Source organism: Polypterus senegalus, chromosome 8 (assembly GCF_016835505.1).
Source record: "Polypterus senegalus isolate Bchr_013 chromosome 8, ASM1683550v1, whole genome shotgun sequence".
NCBI classification, from domain to species: domain Eukaryota; kingdom Metazoa; phylum Chordata; class Cladistia; order Polypteriformes; family Polypteridae; genus Polypterus; species Polypterus senegalus.
Genome location: NC_053161.1, coordinates 144,561,977 through 144,587,034, shown reverse-complemented (window position 1 = coordinate 144,587,034; position 25,058 = coordinate 144,561,977). Strand labels below are relative to the sequence as shown.

Sequence of the window (25,058 nt, the reverse complement as noted above, 5' to 3'; positions counted from 1 at the left end):
TTGATGAAATAGGTAAAGACAGTAAAAAATCTGAAATGGATCCAGAAAGGATAGAGGGACAGATATTTTTAAGGTTTCTGTAAGAAATTTGTTGTTTACAGGTAAGAGGAGGGAGAGGTAATGAGACAGTGAAAAGCACTACTTTATGGTCAGAGAGTCCCAAATCAGTGCTGTAAATGTTGGCAACAGATAGTCCAGATGTACTTATCAAATCCAATATATAAAATCGACATGTTGTGTCAAGTCAAAACAGTCCAGTAAGGATAGGAATTCATTTCTCAACTTAGATGTGGGGATGTCAATATCGATGTTGAAATCACCAAGAAGAATGACTTTCTGGGAAAAGGAGCTTAAGTAGGTTAATAATTCAGTCAGATCAGATAAGAAGGATGCATTGTAGTTTGGAGGATGATAAAGAAAAATGAGTAAGACAGGACCTAATTCCGTTATTAGTTTAAGAGCCAGACACTCGAAAGACAATGGACATTCAATTGGTATTTTTTTGATGTTTAAATCCACTCTGACAATTACCGTAAGTCCTCCACCTTGTCTTGAGCTACGAGGCTCTGTGAGGAAAGCGTAACCAGGTGATGTCCGTGAGAGACGTGAATTCATTTGATTTTTGCTAAGTCTCCGTTAAGCACAGCATATCAAGTTTGGTGTCAATGATATGAATCTGACAGCACCAATGCTTTGCCATTAAGAGATCTTGAATTAAACAATGCAATGCTAGTTGATGAGACTTCTTTTTGCACAGAGCCTTGCTCGGAATTTATTTTCACATACTGTAAATTTGGCACACTGACACTTCTATTTCCAGGGCCATTGAGTAGGATGGCATATTCCTGAGCAAATGCTGCCTGTGATCTTTTCATTCACAGACCGGCGGCGACCTGACCCCGGATGTACATATTTTAGGTGCCGCAAAATACCGGTGTCTTTTAGGATATTCCAGTCAGACCATTTGCTCTGGACAGACTGTTTAATATGAAGGAGTTTGTCACAAGAGTATTTTAGCATGATACAGAGCAATACTTATCTGATAACCGTGAAGAAGCAGCACAGCACAGTGGAGCTGGTGTGATGGGCGGGTGTGGTGCCGGAAATGAGCGGCGATAGCAAAGCAGCAGAAAGCATAGCAGGAGGAGGTAGCAGGATTTGGAGGTTCCAACATACAGCCGCAAACAAGTAACGCTGGGTATTATAGGCGTGATCACCCCAGAGCCACAAGCGAGGTGGGTGTGAACATCCGATCAGTCCTTAGTCATAAAGCACAGTAAAATGAACCGAGAACAGACCAGCAGAGCAACTATAATCAAGGAGACAGATAATCCCAGGCTCCTACATTGCCAGGTACAAAGAAGTGTTCGTAGGTCTTGTCCCGTGATCCACAGATTCAGTTGTTCCCAGTCAAGGTAAAGTCCGTAAAAATGAATCCAAATCCATACAATTCAAGTCAGCTCCATCCACAAACTATACATACAATAAAAAATAAAACAAGCGTAAAAAAGTGCAGGATTAAGGTGAATTTTGCATAAGGAAGGAAGGAAGGGGCAAGGATTCAATTAGCAAAACGGAGAGAGAAGAGGTTATAAATAGGGAGAGTTTGTGGCCCTTCAGGTTGGGTAAGCTACCCAACCCGGGTAAGCTCCTAGTAGACAGACACTTAAAAAGGTCGTCCCAGAGAGCTTACAGGTTTTGTTGTTTCATGTTTTGGATATTTATTCCTTTGTGTCCTCCTAAATGCTGTTAGTTCAATGATGATGTAGCTTGTAGAACCACCTTAAGCAATAATGACTTTAAGTAATAATTTTTTGTGAGAATTTATTAGTCTCTTATATTCTGTTAGAGGATAATTTTAGCCTACTTCCATTAAAATTCTGCTTAAGTTCATTGATGTTTGATGGCATTCATTTAGGCACAGCTCTTCACCCCCAAGCAGCTCTCTTTGGGTCTGAGGCTTGGACTTCACTTGGCAGTTAAAGTGAAATAAAAATACATCACCAGTATTTCTATCACTTCTCTTTCAATGTTGTTTGCTTTAAGCACACAGACAGGATGCCTAGCAGTTGCATCATGTTACTCAGGGAGTGAATCTACCCTTTGATTCGAGGATTGAATTTCATGTGTCTTTTTGTTTGCACAACAGGAGAAAACATCTGATAAGCATTGGGTATATAAGCCATTTAAGATATGGATGGATGAAACTAGCATTGTAAACATAATTGTTAAGATTGTGCTGGGACACAGATCAGCAAACGGTCAAGTATAAACAAAAGTGCCGAAGAATAATACTGTAACCTTAACATTCTCAGACCTGCAGTGGCACAGAGGCTATCCTTGAAGCACAGAGCACATAGAGGGAGATGGACCCAGATAAAGTGCCAGTCTATTGCAGGACCCGCATGTCCTTGGGGATGTGGGAGGAAAACCAAGATGGATACGGGGCAATATGCAAACTACATGGATAACAACGGTGCATGGAACACATGAGGTGGCAGTATCACCGATCAGAACATTATGTTCTTTAAAAACACAATTTTTTTCTGTAGGCTGGAAGGGTGTTAGTTCCAGTGTTTGCTGGCTAGGTTAAGCGCTGTCCTTGGTGAAAGGTCTGTAAGGTCAGTGTAATTCTTTTTTCTTGACCCTCTGTTACCATCTTCGTCGATTTTGTGATGGCAGACTTGAAAGAATAACGCGTTTGCATCAAATTCTGTCACAGTGCTTCGAGAGGCTGTCAAAGAGGAAGCTTTGAGCCAGGCAAAGATTTACCTTAAAGTGCTCAAGCGATTGTGTGATGTAGTGCAAAAAGAACAACTGATTTTCAGTGATCAGGCGAGTGGATTCTGCATCACAACAACACTCCTACCCACATAGCATCGAGTTCTCACCAAAAACGGGATGACAATGGACGCCCCAACGGACCTTGAACCCTGTGATTATTTTCTTATTTCCAAGAACAAAGAGGGACCTTAAAGGAAAGCATTTTCAGGATCTAGAGGAAGCCAAGAAGCAAATGACGGACCACACTGAAGGCTATTACTTTGCAAGAGTTTCGGAACACTTTTAAACAATGTGGTGAGAAAAGTGTATTGTGTCTCAGGGAGAGTATTTAAGGGTGATTAAATTTTGGAAATGTTCAGAGAAATATACAATTTAAAAAAAAAAAAATTCTCATTATTTTTGGGTCCCCCTTATATAATATGGTCTCTCTTGTAAATTCATGCTAATGCTGTGGGTGCAGCATTTTATCTAAGATGTTGGTTTGCTTGTGCTTTTTTGTCCATTTCAGTAAAAAGGGAGTCACAGTACAGGCAGAAAACAAAAGTAGATATCATCTTGAGGAGTGATAAGCCATCTAAATTGTCAGGAAAACAAAAGCATTTTTAAAAGAATTTTTCAGTAACATTCATGCACACTGAGTGAGGGTAGTATTCTGGTTTTCTGGAAAAAAATGCTAATAGTCTTATATAGCACCTTTCCCACGCTCAAAACGCTTCACAGAAATTCTTAAAAAACAGCAGAGTATATTTAACATTTGATATAAATAATATCTATATAAAATACTAAATAAAGATAAATACAGGATATACAATATATTGAAATAGAATAAGAGACAATATTTGCATTGACCCCATGCCATTGTTGCCGGCCTTCTTTCATTGAAACAAGGAAAGAAATTTCTGGGGAGTAGATATGGTATTATGTGTTTCTTTTATCATCGGTGCAGTGGTAGCGCTACTGTCTCGCAGGAAGGAGATCATGGCTTTGCATCCAGTGTCCTCCCGTGTGGTAGCCCTTTGAGTAGTGAGAGAAGCACTAAATAAATGTAATAAATTATTACTATTTATCATCATTATAGGAGATTCCGAAAGCTTTAAATAGTAATTGATTCTTTTATTGTCTTGGACTGGATGCGGCCCTGGGGGGCTACTCCTGGATCACTGTGCTTTATTTTCTAATTAATTAAATTCTGCTTTGCAGATATCTTTTGCATTTTTTGTGTTGAAATTGTTTTAAGGATGCATATAACTTTGTATTCGTTTGTGTATAATACACAGTGTATGTTTCGTCAATTGACCCCTTTTTTCATTACAGTGGTAGCAGAGCAAAAGTCTTTCCTGGCAGAACTGAACAAAAAGGTAGAGCCAATTGCAGGATTCACAGAAAACTTACTTTTACTGGCCATTTTAGACCTGTCTGTCACAATTATTTTTGAATTAGACAGATAAATAGGGAGAGAGTACAAATGAACAAATGTACTTTATTTGTTCCTCAGGGGCAAATTTGACTTTTTACAGAAGCTAATGAAATAAATAAATACATAAATCTATATATATATATATAGTGTGTCCTGTGGTGGGTTGGCACCTCGTCCAAGATTGGTTCCTGCCTTGTGCCCTGTGTTGGCTGGGATTGGCTCCAGCAGACTCCCATGACCCTGTGTTTGGATTCAGCGGGTTGGAAAATGGATGGATGGATGTATATATATATATATATATATATATATATATATATATATATATATATATATTATATACTGTATATTCCACCACTTTATACTTTTTTGATGTTTCAATGGCTTTCAAAAAGTTACATCCTATGTTTATTACAAACCCACTGACTCACCCAGTAATCTCATTTTCACACTTCCACAATAACATATTCAAAATGCTGCATTCTTTCATGAACAGATGATATCCTCCTCAAACTGTAGACATAGCCCTCATCCGGGCCAAAAGATGAACATGCAATATTTGTATAATGAAAAACACGGGTTACAACTGACTTATCTCAGGACTGTATATCACACACTTCCCTTCTGAATAAGACATCTAAACGTATCCACGTCAATATCCTGATTGTGAAGAGATGCTATGTTGTCAGGAGCTTGTTTCACTGGGATGCACAATTTAGGACTGAACCTCACTCAGACCTTATTGGAATACAAATTGAATTTATATTTTACAGATTATTGAGTTCACAATAACATGTAATAGTGTGATGAGTGGGAGGTCAGAGATTTTTATTCCATTTTAAATAATTTCATAAATGTAGTTTTATTAGGATCATTTTTATTATATACCTTTAGTTGATTAGTTCTCAATAAATATTTGATCACCAAAACAAAAAAATAATCACCCCTAATCCTTCTTTAGCTTTGTACAAGTTAATAGAACTTAATTGTCTAAATAATGGACCTAACACTTGAGGGCACAATCTTGTGAAAGTGTTGTTGCTAAGCTACCCGACTCTAGTGATGCTAAACAGTGCACAAATGTGCTACACTGAATCTGTCTTTTTGAGTGTAAACATGACTTGGGGTCAACATAACATACATTTTAGATGTTTAGCTATTTTAAATGACAAATAGTAAAGTGACACCGAAATGACAATAAAACAAATGACAGGCTGAGCTGAGGAGATCTCCACTTTGAGTTTCACCAGAAGCTGCTACGGGTTGCCTATCTTACACAATAACTTCATACAGTGTGACTTATATCAACTTGTCCACCTATTTTATACCAGCTAATATGTACATCTTTCAACACAAACAGGTTGTTTTAAATTAATTAACTCATTTTTTTGAGTATTTGTTGGATGTTTGGGGTACTATGATTGGGGGTGATGTTTAAAAATCATTCCTGTGTAAAACATTAAAAATCCTAATCCACTTATTGCAATACAAGGGGAAACAAATGTCCTATTTAACTTAAAAGTAGAAAACAATAAAATTACATTAGGAATGAACACTCCAAATATGCTTTAGAATCTATGATGCATATATTTAGGCTTTTTCAATTAGCTAAAAATACCCAGTGTCTAATAAGCTTTCAGATATTTCAGTATCTTTTAAGGATCCTAATATCCTAATATTAAACACAACTTCCAAATTTATTAGACAGATTCTCCCTTCAGAGCCAACATTTCCGGTCACCATGCCACTAACCACCTAACCTTTGCAGACCTGTTCGTCCACAGCTCTCTCTAGAAGCCAAGATCACTTTACTCACAAAATAATTTCTGTTTTATCAGAACATACTGCATCATGTGCACATCACTCAATTTGTCATCAAAAGGGAAGCTATGGAGAGGGTCAATAATTTAAAATTTCGAGAAGTTAATATCACTGTTAGGCAACTCTAAGAAGTCTCACCAACTTTTACATGTGCACAGCAGAGTCCACCTTAACTAGCTGCATTACATCCTAGTATAGGGGTGGCGAACTCCAGGCCTAGAGTGCCGCAGTGGCTACAGGTTTTCATTCTAACCCTTTTCCTAATCAATGACCAGTTTTCACTGCTAATTAACTTTTTCCCTATCACTTTAATAGCCCTGTTAGAAGAGTTTGACCCTCTGAATTGATTCCTTTCTTCATTAAATGACAGCCAAGCAGAAATGAAATATGAAACGAGCTAACAGATGACCAGTTAAACTGGGGCTTCAACCTTCAACCAATTTCACTCCAATCACTTTCTTAATGAGAAGCCAATTCTTGCTGTTAATTAAACCCGTTATTTAATTCCATGGCTTGTTGCTGCTCTCATTCTGCCACAGCACATATTTCAAAAACTGTTGTTTTTCTGTTCTTTTTAAGAGCACCGTCAAAATGTTTTGGTGACATGAGAGATCAACCTCACCAAGACCATCACACATCTCTTTAATTTCAGATATTGTGTAATGGGCACAGGGGAGCTGGTCATGTGGTGGCTTGTTTTGTGTCTCATTATTGTTTAGCTGCTAATTAAAGAAAATGAAACAACTATGGGGCCTGAGTCATGTTAATTAAAAGAAGTAATCAGCAGCAAAAACTGGTCACTAATTAATAAGATGGTAAGGATGAAAACCCTGTCCTGTATGTCCCCTGCTCAGCTCAAGAGTGTAACTCAATTCTGATGTTGTGACATATATTTACTGGCCAATACTCTGGAAGGTATCTAAAGAAAGGTAAACGGTACTACTAAAAACCTCATTATGCACAGTTGCTTTTCTTCGTACCCTGTTCCGGCCAACATTACAGAAAAAACCATTAGCATTCGCAGCACCAGCTTCAGTGCAAAAGGCTACTTAAAAGCCACTCGTGCTGTACAAGCATTTCTTGTATCCACTGCCTGGTTTTGTACTTAATGTACAGTGTTGTGGCCATTGTTTGTTGTTCGTGTTGTACTACTGTGACTAGTCACGTTGGAGGCATGCAAGTAAGAATTTCATTGTACTATGTATACAGGTGCTGGTCATAAAATTAGAATATCATGACAAAGTTGATTTATTTCAGTAATTCTATTCAAAAAGTGAAACTTGTATATTAGATTCATTCATTACACACAGACTGATGTATTTTAAATGTTTATTTCTTTTAATTTTGATGATTATAACTGACAACTAATGAAAGTCCCAAATTCAGTATCTCAGAAAATTAGAATATTGTGAAAAGGTTCAATATTGAAGACACCTGGTGCCACACTCTAATCAGCTAATTAACTCACCTGCAAAAGCCTTTAAATGGTCTCTCAGTCTAGTTCTGTAGGCTACACAATCATGGGGAAGACTGCTGACTTGACAGTTGTCCAAAAGACGACCATTGACAACTTGCACAAGGAGGGCAAGACACAAAAGGTCATTGCTAAAGAGGCTGGCTGTTCACAGAGCTCTGTGTCCAAGCATATTAATAGAGAGGCGAAGGGAAGGACAAGATGTGGTAGAAAAAAGTGTACAAGCAATAGGGATAACCGCACCCTGGAGAGGATTGTGAAACAAAACCCATTCAAAACTGTGGGGGAGATTCACAAAGAGTGGACTGCAGCTGGAGTCAGTGCTTCAAGAACCACCACGCACAAACGTATGCAAGACATGGGTTTCAGCTGTCGCATTCCTTGTGTCAACCCACTCTTGAACAAGAGACAGCATCAGAAGCGTCTCGTCTGGGCTAAAGACAAAACTGCTGCTGTGTGGTCCAAAGTTATGTTTTCTGATGAAAGCAAATTTTGCATTTCCTTTGGAAATCAAGGTCCCAGAGTCTGGATGAAGAGAGGAGAGGCACATAATCCACGTTGCTTGAGGTCCAGTGTAAAGTTTCCACAGTCAGTGATGGTTTGGGGTGCCATGTCATCTGCTGGTGTTGGTCCATTGTGTTTTCTGAGGTCCAAGGTCAACGCAGCAGTATACCAGGAAGTTTTAGAGCACTTCATGCTTCCTGCTGCTGACGAACTTTATGGAGATGCAGATTTAATTTTCCAACAGGACCTGGCACCTTCACACAGTGCCAAAGCTGCCAGTACCTGGATTAACGACCATGGTATTTCTGTTCTTGACTGGCCAGCAAACTCGCCTCCCCTTAACCCCATAAAAAATCTATGGGGTATTGTGAAGAGGAAGATGCAATACACCAGACCCAACAATTCAGAAGAGCTGAAGGCCACTATCAGAGCAACATGGGCTCTCATAACACCTGAGCAGTGCCACAGACTGATCGACTCCATGCCACGCCGCATTGCTGCAGTAATCCAGGCCAAAGGAGCCCCAACTAAATATTGAGTGCTGTACATGCTCATACTTTTCATGTTCATACCTTTCAGTTGGCCAACATTTCTAAAAATTCTTTTTGCATTGGTCTTAATTGATATTCTAATTTTCCGAGATACTGAATTTGGGACTTTCATTAGTTGTCAGTTATAATCATCAAAATTAAAAGAAATAAACATCTGAAATACATCAGTCTGTGTGTAATGAATGAATCTAATATACAAGTTTCACTTTTTGAATGGAATTACTGAAATAAATCAACTTTGTCATGATATTCTAATTTTATGACCAGCACCTGTACATGGACCATAAATGTCAAATTAAACTTTAATATGTGTAGCAAGGCTGGGTACAACGGTGCTTTCCAAATCCAGAGCCCCAAGATTGTAGCCAGCCTCTCCGTGTGAGGATGCTAAATGGAGAGGGATGGGCCTTCAGCAACTTCCCATTAGTGACAATGCGCCTCCTATAATATGTCATATCTCATGTCACTGTGAGATTTCATTTTACACAATGGGCTATTTGTCAGTCCAGACCAGAACTGTATTTGATGAATTTCTTGTAGAAACAGCAAAGCAATTGACAAGGACATATCCTACTGACCATTTCAGGAAACAAGTTTAAAATACAGTATTATGGAATATTTCACTACTAATGATGATGGGTACATTCATCTTTCTGTTTTTGTCCTTTCAGAAGGTTTCCAAAAAACAAGAGGGAAAAACATATTTTCAAAGTCAGCTTACCCACTCTTCTAGCACTGAACAACAAACTTACTCTTTTATGTCTGCAATCATGTTCTGTAATGGCTTCCTTTTTACCCACTCTAGCCTTTCACACTTCCTTGACCTCCCCATGGCTTTATCCCCCTCTTCTCTACCTGTATACCTGTATCTTGCATCCTTAATGCATTTTTCATGAACAGACATAATAAACTCTATACAACCATTAATGTACATCTCTTTATCATCATAAAAAAATATATACCTTATTGTTTCATTCACACATGTCAACTGGAACAACCCTTCTCTCACTCCCCAAATACCAGAATCTATGACAAATTACTAAGTCATGTAGATAAAACAAAAGCGTTGACTACTGTTTAAAAAAAGTACCTGGCTAAGATACTGAGGTTACTTAGATGTTACTTAAACAAATAGCCTGGTTGACAAAAAGGTGTACCCTCATTTGTTAAAAATCTTGAGGCAGTTTCCTAGACACAGTTTAAATTAAGCCAGGACAAGACCTTGATCTAGAATACATAATCAAGGCTTACTAAGTGGCTTTCTGTAACACAGATTAATTATCCATCAATAATACCTGGACTATGGAGTTCCAAACTAAAGTAAATCAGAATAATTTAAAAAAAAATGTACTGAGCATGAGGAAGCATTTTTAAAGGAAAATAATTTCAAGACATCCTATCACTGAAGATAAATAGTAACAATGTTTGAAAACTGTAACTGGGGAGTGTGTACACCTTGGACACCTCTGTTCAAGAAACCACCTTCTTATGTTCTCAAGTATCATACAGTAGAGTATATAAGATTGATTATCCATATAAACTGTAAACAAAAGGGTGAACTCTTTGCTAATCACCAGGGGAGAGAGAGTGTACAGGGAACGATATTGCTCCTTACCAACAAGGCACATTTTGCAGAAACTTCTTTAAAAAGAAATACAACTAAAAAACAACGTGTATTTCATCAGCTGCGCCCAATCCCATATACACTAATCCTCCAGGCGCTCACAATTTTTGAAGTCTTTAAAGAAGAGCACAATGTCACAGTTAGTGATCCACATTTCAGTTAGCTCCTGCAAAAGAGAGAAGCCTGAAGGAGAGTTCAAGAGAGAAAGCCATGGATAGTGCCAAAGACCTTTTAATGAGGATTGCAGAGACTTCCTCAGATAAACAGGAAGTCATTAAATTCTGTTGGATGCTGGGCACACCGGTCTACAGAGTTGCTGTTGTTCTTGCCATGTCAATGTGAGGTGAAAGGTTTCTCCCTCTTCTCTAATCCTTGTGATGAGTTTGCAGAAAATGTCTGCAACCAAGAGATATGGCCTGAAGTGTTTTAAATACCACATAATCCTCTGTTGCAGCAAGATTATATACTAACCTTAAAACTGGACTCCTTTTAGTTTCTGAACTCTCACATTTTATTTTCAAGTTAAGGGGGGATTTGGGGGAGTATAATTCCATGATGCCTAAGAATGATGGCTGTGTTTTGAGTCCAACCTTCGATGCCGTGCCACAACAACCACCATGACTAAACCACAACCACTTCAAAATCAGAATAAACTCAGACATTTCTACTTTGATGACTTCAACAAGATCCAAACCTGATCTCCACAGTTTGATAAAGAAATCTTCCGAGAGAATAGGATGCTTCTTTCACAGAATTAGCGACGTCAGCATGACATCATTCTCCAAGGATGTGAAATCTTTTGTTTTAGTGCAAGTCTCCACAATACATATGAGCATGCAGCATATCCATAATAAATGATGAGCAAAAGACACTCACAACATAGTCTGTGCAACAAGAATGGTCACTAGTTGCCATAAGCAAGAAATCAAAAATCCCCAAGCTGAGGTCACTACTCTCATAGCTACGCTAAGCAAAGCTGAAGATAGGGCCTGCCATTCTAACCTCTGTATTTTGGGGTCTGACAGAAGGTTTAGTGAGTGATGACGCACTATCCTTCTTGAAAAAAGTATGAGCAACTACCTTTTCAGCCTTAAATGATTTTGGATCCAGAGAGATGGCACAGGAAACCTCAGTACTTCCAAGGCCTGTTATTTTAAAATTTCATATTTACAAAGACTGTCAGTGGGTTCTTCAAACTGGAAAGAAAAATGGCAATCTAATTTATGACAAATGTTGCCCATCTTACATTCAAGTTAGCAGCCACTGCTAAAGCAAGACAAGTGATGAATGTGCCAATTTGGGAAGCAAAATAATTATGCATTCATTTGTTTCTAACTTATCTTCTCTTTCTCATGGGTGGGGGTTGATTTATATTTAGTTTTGTTAAGTTTGACTTGTTTGTATAGAATGGTATATACTTTAAATAAATTCAATAAAAGATCAAAAAATATGGTTTTTTTTAATAATTTATCCGGTACATTTGCAACTATCTGATGGGAATAGCCATGTCTTCTATGACTGTCTCTCTGACAGTTTAGTGGTACTGGATGATTTCTAGACATTGGGAGTATTTTTCTTATAATGGGTCTTGTTAACTTCTCTTCTTTCACTGTATATTTAACAGACATCTTCAGCAATGACACAGTATTTCTGAATACAAAATGTATACACTTTTTTTGCTTCTTATTTTAATGAATCTCAGCAAATTTTTCTTTGACGATTTCAGTGCAACATTGTTAAGAGTCGTTTTCACCACAAAGTAGTATGACTTTTTGAAATATTTCCCTGTAAAATATTAATGTATCTATTGTACTTGATATAGCTGGTGTGATGGTTTTCCTTATTCTTAAGTTTTCATTCTTCTTCTAGAGTGTCTGACAGTAATCAGTCTTTGGATGTCAAGTGCCATCTTGTTATTATATTCCTTTTATTTTCGTGTGCAGCAGTATATATCTGAACTGCATTTCCCTGCACTATTACCTCATAGCAGCTTGGTGGGAAAAGGGTGGGCAGAAGATTGAGTGCTTCAGTTGAAAACATGCATTTTCAATGCTAGGATTTTATAGTTGTAATGGTAGTGGAGTATTTAAAGACTAGAGATGGAGTGTGTGTGTTTTTTTTTTATCTCAGGGGGTTTTCTGAATGAGGGAGGGAACTTTGAGAGGTGATAGAACGGAAAGTAAGCTGGCAGAAGCTGTAAATTAAAGTAAGATGCGAGTTTCTTGTTCTCTCTGTTACTTCTTTTCTTTGATTACTTCTATTTTCTCTGTGAAATATGGCTAATCTGAACATCATGCTATGGGATGTTCAGTCATGACTACACTGCAGAAATATTCAAGTACAGCTAACTTTCTGTTAGAAAGAAACCACACATCTGTCTGCAAGAAATTCACCTAATACCCCATGTATTTCAGAGTGTTGCCTCGAGGTGATATGCTGTGATTGCTGCATCTTCAGCTCATAGCAAGAGATGTGAAGCTATCATTCTTGTAAGACAGTCCCTTACAGCTTAAGGTTAGAGGTTCAGGCAATTAAATTCCAGCAAGAATCTATTACTTCCTGTCGGAGATGCAGATGGATAATAATAATTACTTTGATTGCAATTTATGGCTCTATGCCATTTTGAGGTTCATTCTATCATGACAAGACCAATCAAATTCTTCAGTTTCAGGGCTATGCTTTGATTATTGGTTGTGATGCCAATGCATTAGACTCCCTTGTTTGATTATCTCCTCCATTCTTGGGGCGTTGCAACATTCCACCCACTTGGGCTATCTGCAAATTCACTGTTGATCTTATCTAATTGACTTGTTTAGATTAATCACTCCAATGATTAAAGATTATTTATTATATTACCCAAGTCCAGGTTCCAGACCCAAATGGACTATATTTTTAGATCCCAATCATTGGACCCTGTGTAGCCAATGCCCACCTCCACTCTTTTACCCTGTCGGATCATAGATTTACTCTTTTACAATAACACCTTTCTTCACTGAACTCATGAGCACCACAATCAAAGTTTAATACACCTCTTCTGAAGATTTCTCAGTTTCATGAGTACTTGGGAGTCTAAATTAGAAGAGTTTATTTCAGTTAATACTGGAGCTACCCAGTAACTAGCAATTCTATTGTTTGCCATTAGATTGCTTTTGAAAGTAACCTGACATTCATGTGCCATCAACTAATTTTGGATTTAGGAACATGGCTTAATTATTTAGAGAGATTTTGCCCAGATATGGTGGATCACGGGCATGAGAGACTGTCAATGACAATACTAGAGCAGAACTGAACTCATTTTTATTGTTGTGCTCCTGAGAGTTTATGGTTCATTGCATTCAGGCTCATTATTATATTTTCTGTTCTAAATCAAGCACATTTTGACCCTCAGACTGCAAAAGTGTAGCAAGTTCGTTTTAATTTGTACTATCAAACCAAGATGGTACTCCTTACTAAAAACCCTTGTAAAGTAAATCATTTTTTTTTCAAATCTTCCAATTTTATTCTAATTTATATAAATCACATTCTACCCTTCCCTCCCCAGTTATTGATTCCTTCTTGAAGGATCTTCCTCTCTTGGATCAAACTGAGGACAAAGCCTTCACCCTTGACAGGCCTGTAACATTAAGTTAAGTGAAGGAGGCTCTGGACTCAGCAAGCACTTGATGGTCTCCAGATCCTGAAGTGTTGCCCCCAGAACTGCTCTCTGCAAGCTGCTGTCTTCCTTTCTATTCCATAAGCTGAATTTTGCCCCCTCCACTTATCATTTTACCCATCTATTAGGGGCATGGTCTTTCTTCTGTCCACACAAGGTAAAGACTCTACAGAATGTGCAACTTATCAACCAATTTCATTAATGAACGCAGACATCATGCTTGGTTCTTGGATACATCCTTCATGTGTAAATGAATTCATCCTGACCAGATAGATTTTTTTAAGTCCCAAGGTGCAGATGACGAAATATGCCGCTGTCTCCATGTCGTCCACACTGTGTCATTTCTTCCACTACTGTTTGCACTACTTTCTTTGGAGGCAGAGAAGGCTTTTGATAGAATGAATTAGTGTTTCCTTTGCATGCCCTAGTTAGAATGGGCTTTATGAAAAGTTGCATCAACTTAATTCAGATCCTCTATTTATCCTCATCTCCTGCTTTGCTTATTAATTTGGATCTCTCTCTCCACTTTCACATTTTCAAGAGAGTCAAACAGGGCTGCCCCCTCTCCCCCCTTCTTTTCAACTTTCTAGTCAGGCTGTTGCTGTAGCTGAAAATATCACCCCCATAACATACACACATAGTATCTCCACAAAAAATGCATTCATATGCAGATGATTTTGTGAAATGCATCTTCTGACTCACCCCATGTACTTATCATATTTGATACCTATGAAGCCCTGTCTGGCTACCAAATCAAATTAAATAAGTCCTCCATCCTTCCCTTAAAATCAGTTGTGTTGCCTGTCTTCTGTTCCTCCCTCTATACATGAGGCAGAGGCTTTCAGATATCTGGGTGTGGTCATCTCTGCATCTCAATACGACCTTACAACCTCAAACAACTGCTGTATTCACAAAGACATTAAAAACTCCATCTCCTCATGGACATCCCTTTCCCTGTCTTTTCAGTTTAAAAGTTTCATTAAGACAAATATGTTAATTTTGTAATTTCAATGTCCCTCTGTCATCACCTTCCAAGTTGTGTTCTGAAATAAAAAATATGATTGCTTGCTTTGTTTTGTTTTTTTGTTTTTTATAAAGGAACACCTTGTTCCGCAACAGGTTGGACGAGGATCTCCCTTTCTCACTTTGAACTTTACCATTGGGCCTATACACTCTGTCCAACTTGGCACTGAATCAACATTCTGTGTAATCCCCCTTCCTTGCTACAAATGGAACAAACTGTGTCTCCTCTCACCCATTTTCCAAGACTTCCAAGATGGTATCTCCATACCTCTTCTTTTTAACAAAACAGCCTTAAATATAGGTGAAAAGCCAATTGTTTTCTTAATTGGTCTAGAAAGGGTGTTTGCACATTAGGAGACATCTTAAATGACTCAAAACTCGATTTCTTTCAGGTCTTGCAGTTCAGATTTGCCATCCCTGCTTCCTCCTATTTCTTTTATGATGTCCCATACCATACAACAATGTGCTGAAATTCTTTATTTAGAAATGTTAAAAATCCACTCTAACTCTAACCACCAGTACACACTCAGCTCAAAATTATATACATACATTATTCCCGAACACCCCACAAGCACCATTTAGTGCTCCTTAAATAGCCCTGCCACTTTCTTCCACATGTTCTGGCTGTGTTGCCGCGAGGTTTCTCCCTGATCCTATGCAGCCAAACCTCTCTGCTCAAATTTTTCAGTGCATGTTCCCTTGTCACCCCGGATTCTTCTTCTTTTGAAGATCACCTGTCTCTTAGTCTCACTGGAAGGCATCCTTCTTTAATTTAGTCCTCCTGGAACTTTCTGAATCACGGATCAACAATTCACAGATGCTTTTAGTTTAGCTGGGTGGGGGCTGCCCCCTGATGTACAGTGGGTATAGAAAAGAATCACAGAATTGATCACTCCTTCTACAATTGATCACAGGTGGAAGCCAGTAACCATGGTCTGCAATGGCAATGGTGCTTACTTACACCTGATTGAGTTTACAAATATTGTTTAGGAAGGGGGTGATCCTTTATTAATCTCAGTATGTCTTGTTTTGGATTTTTAATAATTTTTCTGAACTGCAGCTGTGATATCTTTCACTTGGAGGTTATAGGTTGCATTGAGTAAGTAAAGCTGGGAAGAAATATTTTTTGTGTGTGTTTTCATTTAAGGCTGTAAAGAAAAAACAAATGGAATATTTCGAAGGGGGTGAATCTTTTCTATACCCACTGTATATTCCCTGACTCTTTTCATTGTACTTTAGTCTAATCTATATGGCGTGTTTTGCATATGCATTTTTCCCTTTTCTTCTCACTGTTGTTAGTAAGATCAAAACAAAAAAAATTCAAATTATTCTGCTATTTACCTATTGAACATTTTTATTATCAACTTGATTGCAAAAACTTGAAAAGCAAGGCAATGTCAGTAATCAGGACAGCTGATATAATGCAGGGATGAGCACTTTCTCAATAGGACTTGGCCACATCATATTTGTAATCACGTCAAGATTCTTTAGTAAATATGTTTCTACACCACTTGAGGAGTCCAGAAAGAAAACAGGGCTACCAGGAGGAGGAGGACAAAACAAAAGCAGCAATCCAAAATATACTGCAATGTCCCTCAAAGGTTTTAATTCTCCTGAATGGTCCAGAAATTCTGACACTCTGCAATTTTGCTTCTAATCAAAATTTTTAAATAGAGTTAAAGGTTTCTAGTAGCTTCTGCTCCCTCATTAAAATGAAAGCAACAGCTACTTTAGCATAAATTGCATCAGCAGAATTGCTGGACTCACAATTCCAGGAATAGATGCCGAGTTGCTTAAACTCTTCACCACTTTACCCATCTTCTCACAAAAATATATATATATTTTGTTACACACGTGAGAGTAGGAGGCAGCTAAAGGGCCTGAGTAATTGTAATAAAACATCCGACCACGCTGACTGTCTTTCTCAGTTCCCTACAGACCTTTCCCGGGAAATCCTGCAAGGTTCCGGCGCCTCTGAAGACGTCACTTCCGAAGCCGGCCCCTTTGATGACGTCACTTCCGAAGCGGCCCCTTTGATGACGTCACTTCCGAAGCCGGCCCCTTTGATGACGTCACTTCCAAAGCCGGCCCCTTTGATGTTGTCAATTTCGAAGCCGGCCCCTTTGATAACGTCAGTTCCTCTCAAGACCTTTAAAGTCTCCATCTTAGGCTACTATAACCAGTTCTGTTTTGGACTCTGTGATATGCACATCATGTATTTGATTAAGAATACCCTTTTGCAGCTGGGAAAAACAATATAAGGGTGGCTGCCCCAAACCTTTACAATGTCTTGGACTCGTTTATATGACAGTGGCGTAGTCGGTAGGATGAAGTCCCAGAAGAAACCGGGGCTCGGACATGTAAATAACCAGGTAGGAAAGTACCGGGGCCGAGTTTCTGGGGGGGGAGTGCATTTGGAGATCAGGAAGGACTCAGTACAGGCTCCGCTCCTCAAATACAACCCCAGGCTTATAACTTACCAAATGGTGAATGTGAAGGGGACATACAGGTGTAGGCTGGTTTCTGGGGATGAAACAAAAAGGGCTTATTATGTTCTCTCGGAAGAGAGAGCTGAGCCGCCCACTGGGACTGAGGTCCCAGATAAATATGGGCTATCCCCAGTCCAGCAGGCAAAAATAATAAAAAAAAAACTGGGTACTTGATCCAGAGAGATCAATACAGGAACATGTTATGGCCCTCTGGGAGCAGGTGGCTGTGTGGCTAAGGCCATTTGAATTAACCACCTGCCAGATAGTTCAACAGGTAGCCTGCCTCCTCTTTTTAAAAGGCCTCCCTAAAAACTTTGCCCAGCCAGACTGGGGTGACTTTCATTCTATGGAAGAGCTTATAAAACTCATGAAAACACCCGAGACAGTCTCAAAATCTGGCACAGCAGAACAGCCCTCTAGTGGATTTCTTAGAGATCACGTCCTACTGAATAAGTCTCTTGCACATACTTCAGAGCCTGTTTCTGAGTTCCCGGGCCACCGGGCGTGCAACCTACCCGGGAATGAGGCGGGATGTAGGTTGAAGGGGGGAGATAGTTTGTGCGCTCTTGCCAACCCCCTGACGTGTTCAAATACATGATCAGTAGTCATTAATGGTTATAAACTCCATGTCCTGTTTGATTCCGGCAGCAACGTTTCCATTGTTGATTGTCGATATGTTTTACCGCAACAGAGAATTAAAAAAAAGACCAGTATTAAATGTACTCACGGAGACACCCGGATGTACAACACCGCCCTGTGTTTCGTGAGTCAGGGAGGATCGCTAAAAAAATTTCCCATGGCGGTCCACCCTAATCCTGATAAAAACTTAGGCCTCGTTATAGATGGGGATAACTCATCTCAAGCTGTCTCCACAGCGTGTACACAGCCAGCGGAGAGAGATACGGAAGCCCATGAGGAGTACGGGGAGACTCCTGGTTCATTGCAGGCGAATACGTCATCCACCCACGCCTCGACTATTCGGGAGGAATCCCCTCCCCTAGAGGTCAGACCGGACCCTCTCTCCGACATTTACTTTCAGTTTAAACAAACACCGGCTTCTTTTAAAAGGGAGCAGTGGAATGACTCCTCCCTAAAATTTGCAAAAAACGCAGGAGTCCTTGTCAATGGCCAAGGCACGCATCAGCCCATGCCACAAGGACCTCACTTTGTAATAGAAAATAATCAATTATATCGGGTCACAGAACATGGGCTGGAGGTTCGGAAACTGTTGTTAATTCCACGAACCTACCAGCGGCAGGTTTGTGAATTAGCTCAAACCCATCTCCTTGAAGGCCATTTAGGCTCCGAAAAAACTTTAGAGAGGATTAAGCTCAGATTTTATTGGCCGGGAATTAACAAGGAGGTTCGGCGTTTTTGTATTTCTTGTCTAGAATGTCAATTGAGGCAAATTCCTAGGAGGGACTGTGCTCCTCTTGTTCCCCTTCCCTTAATTGATGTCCCCTTTGAACGAATCAGGGTTGATATTGTAGGACCCTTGGAGCCCTCAGCCCGAGGACATAAATATATATTAGTCCTTGTGGATTATGCGACCTGATATCCGGAAGCTTTCCCTTGCGCTCAGCTACATCTAAAGCAATCGCACGGGAACTAGTAGGAGTATTAGCGTGTGTCGGTATTCCTAAAGAAGTCCTAACGGACCAAGGAACACATTTTACCTCGGAGACGTTCAGGGAAACGGCCAAGTTACTGAAAATAAAGCACTTAAAGACCGCGGTGTACCATCTTCAAACCAATGGTCTAGTGGAGAGATTTAATCAGACTCTCATCAGATGCTTCGCAAGGTGGTCAGCAGGGATGGAAGGAATTGGGATCAACTCCTCTCCCTCGTTCTTTTTGCCTATCGGGAAGTCCCACAAGCCTCTATGGGGTTCTCTCCTTTTGAATTGTTATACGGACGACAACCCGGAGGTATATTGGATATTTTGAAAGAAAGTTGCGAAGGTCAGGCTCTTCCCTCTACAAATATTTTGGAATATAGCGCACAGTTACACAATAGATTTGAGAAAATTCAACCTATTTTAAAAAGTTATATGGAAGAGGAACAAGCAGCACAGGCCTGTTATTACGATCGTGGAACGACACTATGAGAATTCCAGCCGAGGGATCGTGTCATGGTATTAGTTCCCACATCTCATTCTAAATTGCTCGACCATTGGAAAGGCCCTTATGAAATTAAGGAGAGAAAAGGATTGGTCGACTATTTGGTGAAACAATCCAATCGTAGACAAACAGAACACGTTTATCATGTGAACTTGCTGAAGCCGTGGAAGGAGAGGGAACCAGATTCCTCCTCCGCTCAGCCCTGCTCATTCTTTTCTCACATAGACACCCTTAATTTCGGCGAGGAATTAACTTATAGACAAAGACGGGAGCTGGAATCAGCTATCCTGTCCGTCTCAGAGGTGGTGAGTGAAAAACCCGGAAAAACCTATCTGATTGCGCACAACATAGTGACTGAACCAGGGGTTATTGTCCAAGAGCGCCCCTATAGAGGCAAAGAAAACAGAAGTGGAGCTGGAAATCAAGCGGATGCTGGAACTAGGAGTGAATGAGGAAAGTTATAGTCCCTGGTCCAGGCCAGTTGTCTTGGTTAGTAAGCCTGACGGCAGTTGGAGGTTTTGCAATGACTTCCGTTGGCTTAACCAGGTCTCCCTTTTTGATGTTTATCCCATGCCTCGCGTGGATGACCTCTTCGAGAGACTTGGACAAGCTGAATTTTTGACCACGATTGACCTGACAAAAGGGTACTGGTAGATTCCTTTAACAGACTCCGCGAAGGTCAAGACCACGTTCAGCACTCCTAGCGGACACTGGCAGTATTGTGTTCTTCCATTCGGGTTACACGGGGCTCCTGCGACTTTCCAGCGTCTGGTGGACAAAGTGCTCCAACCCCATAATGCGTATAGTGCTGCCTATCTGGATCTGGAAGGAACACGGACAGCAGGTCACTGCGGTATTGCGGACACTAGGAGAAGCCGGGCTTCTTATTAATCCCAAGAAATGTTTCTTTGGATTGAAAGAGGCTAAAAATGTGGGCTACCCGGTGGGTCAGGGTACTGTGAAACCACAGTGTTCAAAAATAGATGCCATTGTTAAATGGTCCCGTCCGCAAATCAAGAGGCAAGTCCAAGCCTTTCTTGGGTTGGCCGGGTACTACTGCCGGTTTGTACCTCGGTTTTCAGAGAGAGCGGCGCCCTTGACTGATCTTACAAAGAAGAGGGCTCCTAATCATGTGGTATGGACTGACAAGGCGGACGCTGCATTTAGTGACTTAAAACAGGCTCTTACGTCAGCACCAATATTAAAAGCTCCTAATTTTTCTCTCCCTTTTATTCTCCAGACAGACACTTTGGACACAGGCCTGGGTGCCGTGCTGAGCCAAAGCGTCAATGGTATTGAACATCCCATCATGTACCTGAACTGGAAACTGTTGGATCGAGAGACCAGGTATGCAGCGGTGGAAAGGGAAGCCCTTGCGATCAAATGGGCGATTATGCACTTGAGGTACTACCTCTTGGGCCAGGAGTTCACTCTAGTGACGGATCATGCTCCTTTACAGTGGATGGCACTTCACAAGGAGTCGAATCCATGGGTCACTAGGTAGCTTCTTGACCTTCAGCCTTACAAGTTTTGGCTTATTCATCGTAAGGGTTCTCTCCATTCCAATGCTGATGCTCTATCTCGTGACCACGACCTCTCGGTGCAGTACGCCCGACCCGATGGGTCTGGGCTAGGTTTAGGGTTGCCTAGTCACACATGTGCGAGTAGGAGGCAGCTCAAGGGCCTGAGTAATTGTAATAAAACATCCGACCAGGGGGCGGCAGAGTGTGCAGGCTGTCTTTCTCAGTTCCCTACAGACCTTTCCCGGGAAATCCTGCAAGGTTCCAGCGCCTCTGAAGACATCACTTCCGAAGCCGGCCCCTTTGATGACATCACTCCCAAAGCCGGCCCCTTTGATGACGTCACTTCCAAAGCCTGCCCCTTTGATGACGTCACTCCCAAAGCCGGCCCCTCTGATGACGTCACTCCCAAAGCCGGCCCCTCTGATGACATCAGTTCCTCTCAAGACCTTTAAAGTCTCCATCTTAGGCTACTATAGCCAGTTCTGTTTTGGACTCTGTGATATGCACATCATGTATTTGATCAAGAATATCCTTTTGCAGTTGGAAAAACCAATATACAGGTGGCTGCCCCAAACCTTTATAATGTCTTGAACTCGTTTATATATATATATATATATATATATATATATATATATATATATATATATATATATATATATATATACACACACATATATATATATATATACACATATATACACATACACACACACCATTCCGCTGTCCAAGCTCACTTAATTCTGAACTGGATTGTGGGAGGCTGGAATATTTCCTGGCAACCATAGAGCAGGAACAAACCCCTGGATAGAGAGCCAGTCCTTTGCATGGGAACACACTCATACACAACTCACCAACTGGCATGTCTTTAGACTGTGGAAGGAAACTGGAGCATCAATTAGAAACTCTTGCGAACACAGGGAAAACATGTTAACTCTACACAGAGAGAATCTAGGACAAAAACTCTGGTCTCCTTACTGAGGGTAGAAGCACTAGCCCATTTTCTAACTTTAGCTTGACTCCCCCTCATGTATATACATATACACAAAACATACAAACATATTGTGCCATCCTAGAGGAGCTGGACTGCCTGTGTAATCTGAGTCAGCTGCAGGTACTGCCTCATGCTACCAGTAGTGACAAGGACACTAGCAAAAGCAAAACTAGAGAAGAAATCAGTCAGAAAGGATAAGGAGAGAGGAATTATCTGTTGCCACCACCTGCAAAATCATTCTCTTTTCGGGGGCGTCTAGCTGTTGCCTCTCCAGTGTACCTGTTGTCACTTTCATTTGCAACAAAGCAGGATGAAATTGATTCACAATCGCTTAGGCTCCCTAATTGGACAGATTGACTTCCCTGAAGCTTAACTGACTTGGTGTTAGACTGAATGATTATCCATCCATCCATTGTCCAACCCACTATATCCTAACTACAGGGTCACAGGGGTCTGCTGGAGCCAATCCCAGCCAACATAGGGTGCAAGGCAGGAAATAAAACCCAGGCAGGGCGCACACACACGCCCACACACCAAGCACACACTAGGGACAATTTGGAATCGCCAATGCACGCAAGTCCAAAGACATGCAGGAGGAAACCGGAGCACCCAGAGGAAACACGGGTAGAACATGCAAACTCCACACAGGGAGGACCCGGGAAGCGAACCTGGGTCTCCTAACTGCGAGGCAGCAGCGCTACCCACCGTGCCACCCTGACTGAATGATTACTGTTCCCTTAATTTTTGAGCAGTATTTTATTTGGCAGACAATTATTAAGCCTAGCCTGATTTAATTACATATGCTAAACCTTTCCTTGGCTTCTGGGTGTCCATTATCTTTGAATGATCTATTCATATTAAACTTTTTTTTTGTAGACTTGTACAGAAGATGATGTCAAACATAATTTGAATAAGATGCACTCCTGCATATGAGTCTTATAACTCAATCACTTAAATATAACTTTTTAAATAAAAAAGCAAAGCAAATATCACAAACCACATATGCATACTATGCATGTGCATACATTAAGTTCATCCATCCATTATCCAACTCACTATATCCTAACTACAGGGTCACGGGGGCATACATTAAACAGAAAGGTAATGGAGAAATGATTAACGTGAACCAGTGGAGCATGCAACCAATGACAAAAATATAACAAATGAAAGTAAATTTCACATTTAAAAACAGAAGGTTAGAAACACAATAAAACTTATGAATGCTATAAAGCTAAAATTGTATAACTTTCTTTAAGCACCATTAATCTTTTCAATAGTATATGTGTATGTTACATATAGTCGCTTCATAGCCTCTTTCAAAAATGTCTATTTTTACACTACTCCTACTAGCTCTTCATTTTACTTTTATTCAGAAGAAATGTCTTCCTCTTGGTTTTTGTTTAAAGAAGCACTTTGCCAGGTCTCAGGTGTAATAAAGTTTTTATTTTTGCATATTTTTAGAATACTACACCCTAAAACAGTCAATTAGCCTAATAGCAGACAAGTGGCAGAGGGGGGCATCTTTTTCTTTCCTAATCAATCTCATAACATTTCCAACATGGTGCATTTTATCGCACTTCATCTCCAGTCCTTGTCTTTTTATTGACAGTCTAATGAGGATAAAAGCAGAACTTACCAGAGCTCGGTCCGATTCCACTTGTGCCTCCATGACCTGGCCTCTGACCGTCAGGACTAATCAGGACCCCATAAGCCTTTGAAGAGATGAGAAGACAAGAGACTGTGAGTGGCACGGAGGCTCACCGCTCTAATGCGACCCAACCCTCACCCCTCCCGTCTCCACACGCACAATCTCATCGCTAGAAAAGCCTATCCAGATCACCAGGGATGAGGAACCAGTGGGATGCTGAGAAAACAAGCTTCTGATCTAGAGAGACAGTGACAGCGCAGAGGGGCTTCATTTCGCATTAAGAAACAGGGCACAGCACCCGACCGCTAGATTAAGAAGAGGACGTGAACCCTGCCAGGGGTGGATGCACGTCCTGTTCCGAGTTCTGTCAGTACCATGATGTTTTGACTCATGTCTTTAATGTGTAGTACTTTGAAAAGCTGCATAGGCCACACATTATACACAACAGATATTACGCAATTAAGAGGACGAAGACGGCAAAACACTCAATAGCGGTCTTTAAAGTGGTCGTAAATGAAGTATCGCTTTAGTTTGTCCTGAAAGTGGAACTGGGTCTTGAAAAACCCTCTTATGTATGTAGCGGACACTGGTCAGATGATCTTGTCGGGGGCTTCTTTTCCACCATTTTATTTGCATTTATTTGGAAATTGGGTACCCGTGTAGAAATGTCAGAGCTAATGAAACGAGAATATAAACAAAGCCGGATTAAGACTCCTGGCCCCTGGCTGATTTAACGAATTTAGCTCCTTAACAGACTGTTGAACTTACTTTTTATCAAAAGCGTGAGGACACCCGGTCGTTTCATGCAGGGCACTTTTTGCCACTCTTTATATCAGAGCGCGTAGACATGGGGTACTAAAATCCCCCGGCGCGCGGACACTGTTTTTTCTTCACGGGCAGGGGCAGGGCAGGGCCCCCCACCCCCTTTGGTGATTTCAGATCGTTGTTGCAGTCACCCAGAAAGCCTTGATTGTAGATCCTCATCTTAATCTGGGGGTGAACCCAACGTTAAACACCACATCAAGCAGGTCTGACGAGTCAAACCACATAAACGCGTTTAATACACCAGAAAACTTCTTGAGCTTTCTGACTCCTCGTTACAAAATCAAAACCTACGGCAGAACAACCCTCTGTAATTAAATGCGAAATACATTAGTAAATAACACTTTAAATTAAAATGAGAAATACATTAGTAAAAAACTCTACATTACAGTCCTATCCAGTACAATATTAGACTGTCAATGCTTAAATTCGTATTACTGTACTCCTAAATAAACTGCATCCGTTATATACAGTTCCTTAAATTACTTATGTACAGAATTAAATTTCTAATATACAATAATTGTACATGCAATAAACATCTTACAGCAAATCGCAACCTCAATGAAATCTAGGTGAAACGAGAGCGAACTCAGCGGAATCTAAATCGTCATTTTTCC

The 25,058-nt window shown here is 40.4% G+C and overlaps 1 protein-coding gene across 2 annotated transcripts in view; it reads right to left on the bottom strand.

Moving 5' to 3' along the window:
• The window catches only part of osbpl8 (oxysterol binding protein-like 8), a 249,102-nt gene that overhangs the window by 148,920 nt on the left and 75,124 nt on the right, over positions 1-25,058 (bottom strand). The window contains exon 2 of one of the 2 annotated variants that reach the window (XM_039761888.1): positions 23,608-23,683. In XM_039761888.1, the coding sequence (XP_039617822.1) occupies positions 23,608-23,640 (33 nt within the window). In that variant the 5' untranslated portion in view covers positions 23,641-23,683. Of the gene's footprint in view, positions 1-23,607; positions 23,684-25,058 lie in introns of those variants that run through there. The other variant, XM_039761890.1, reaches the window with a different exon arrangement.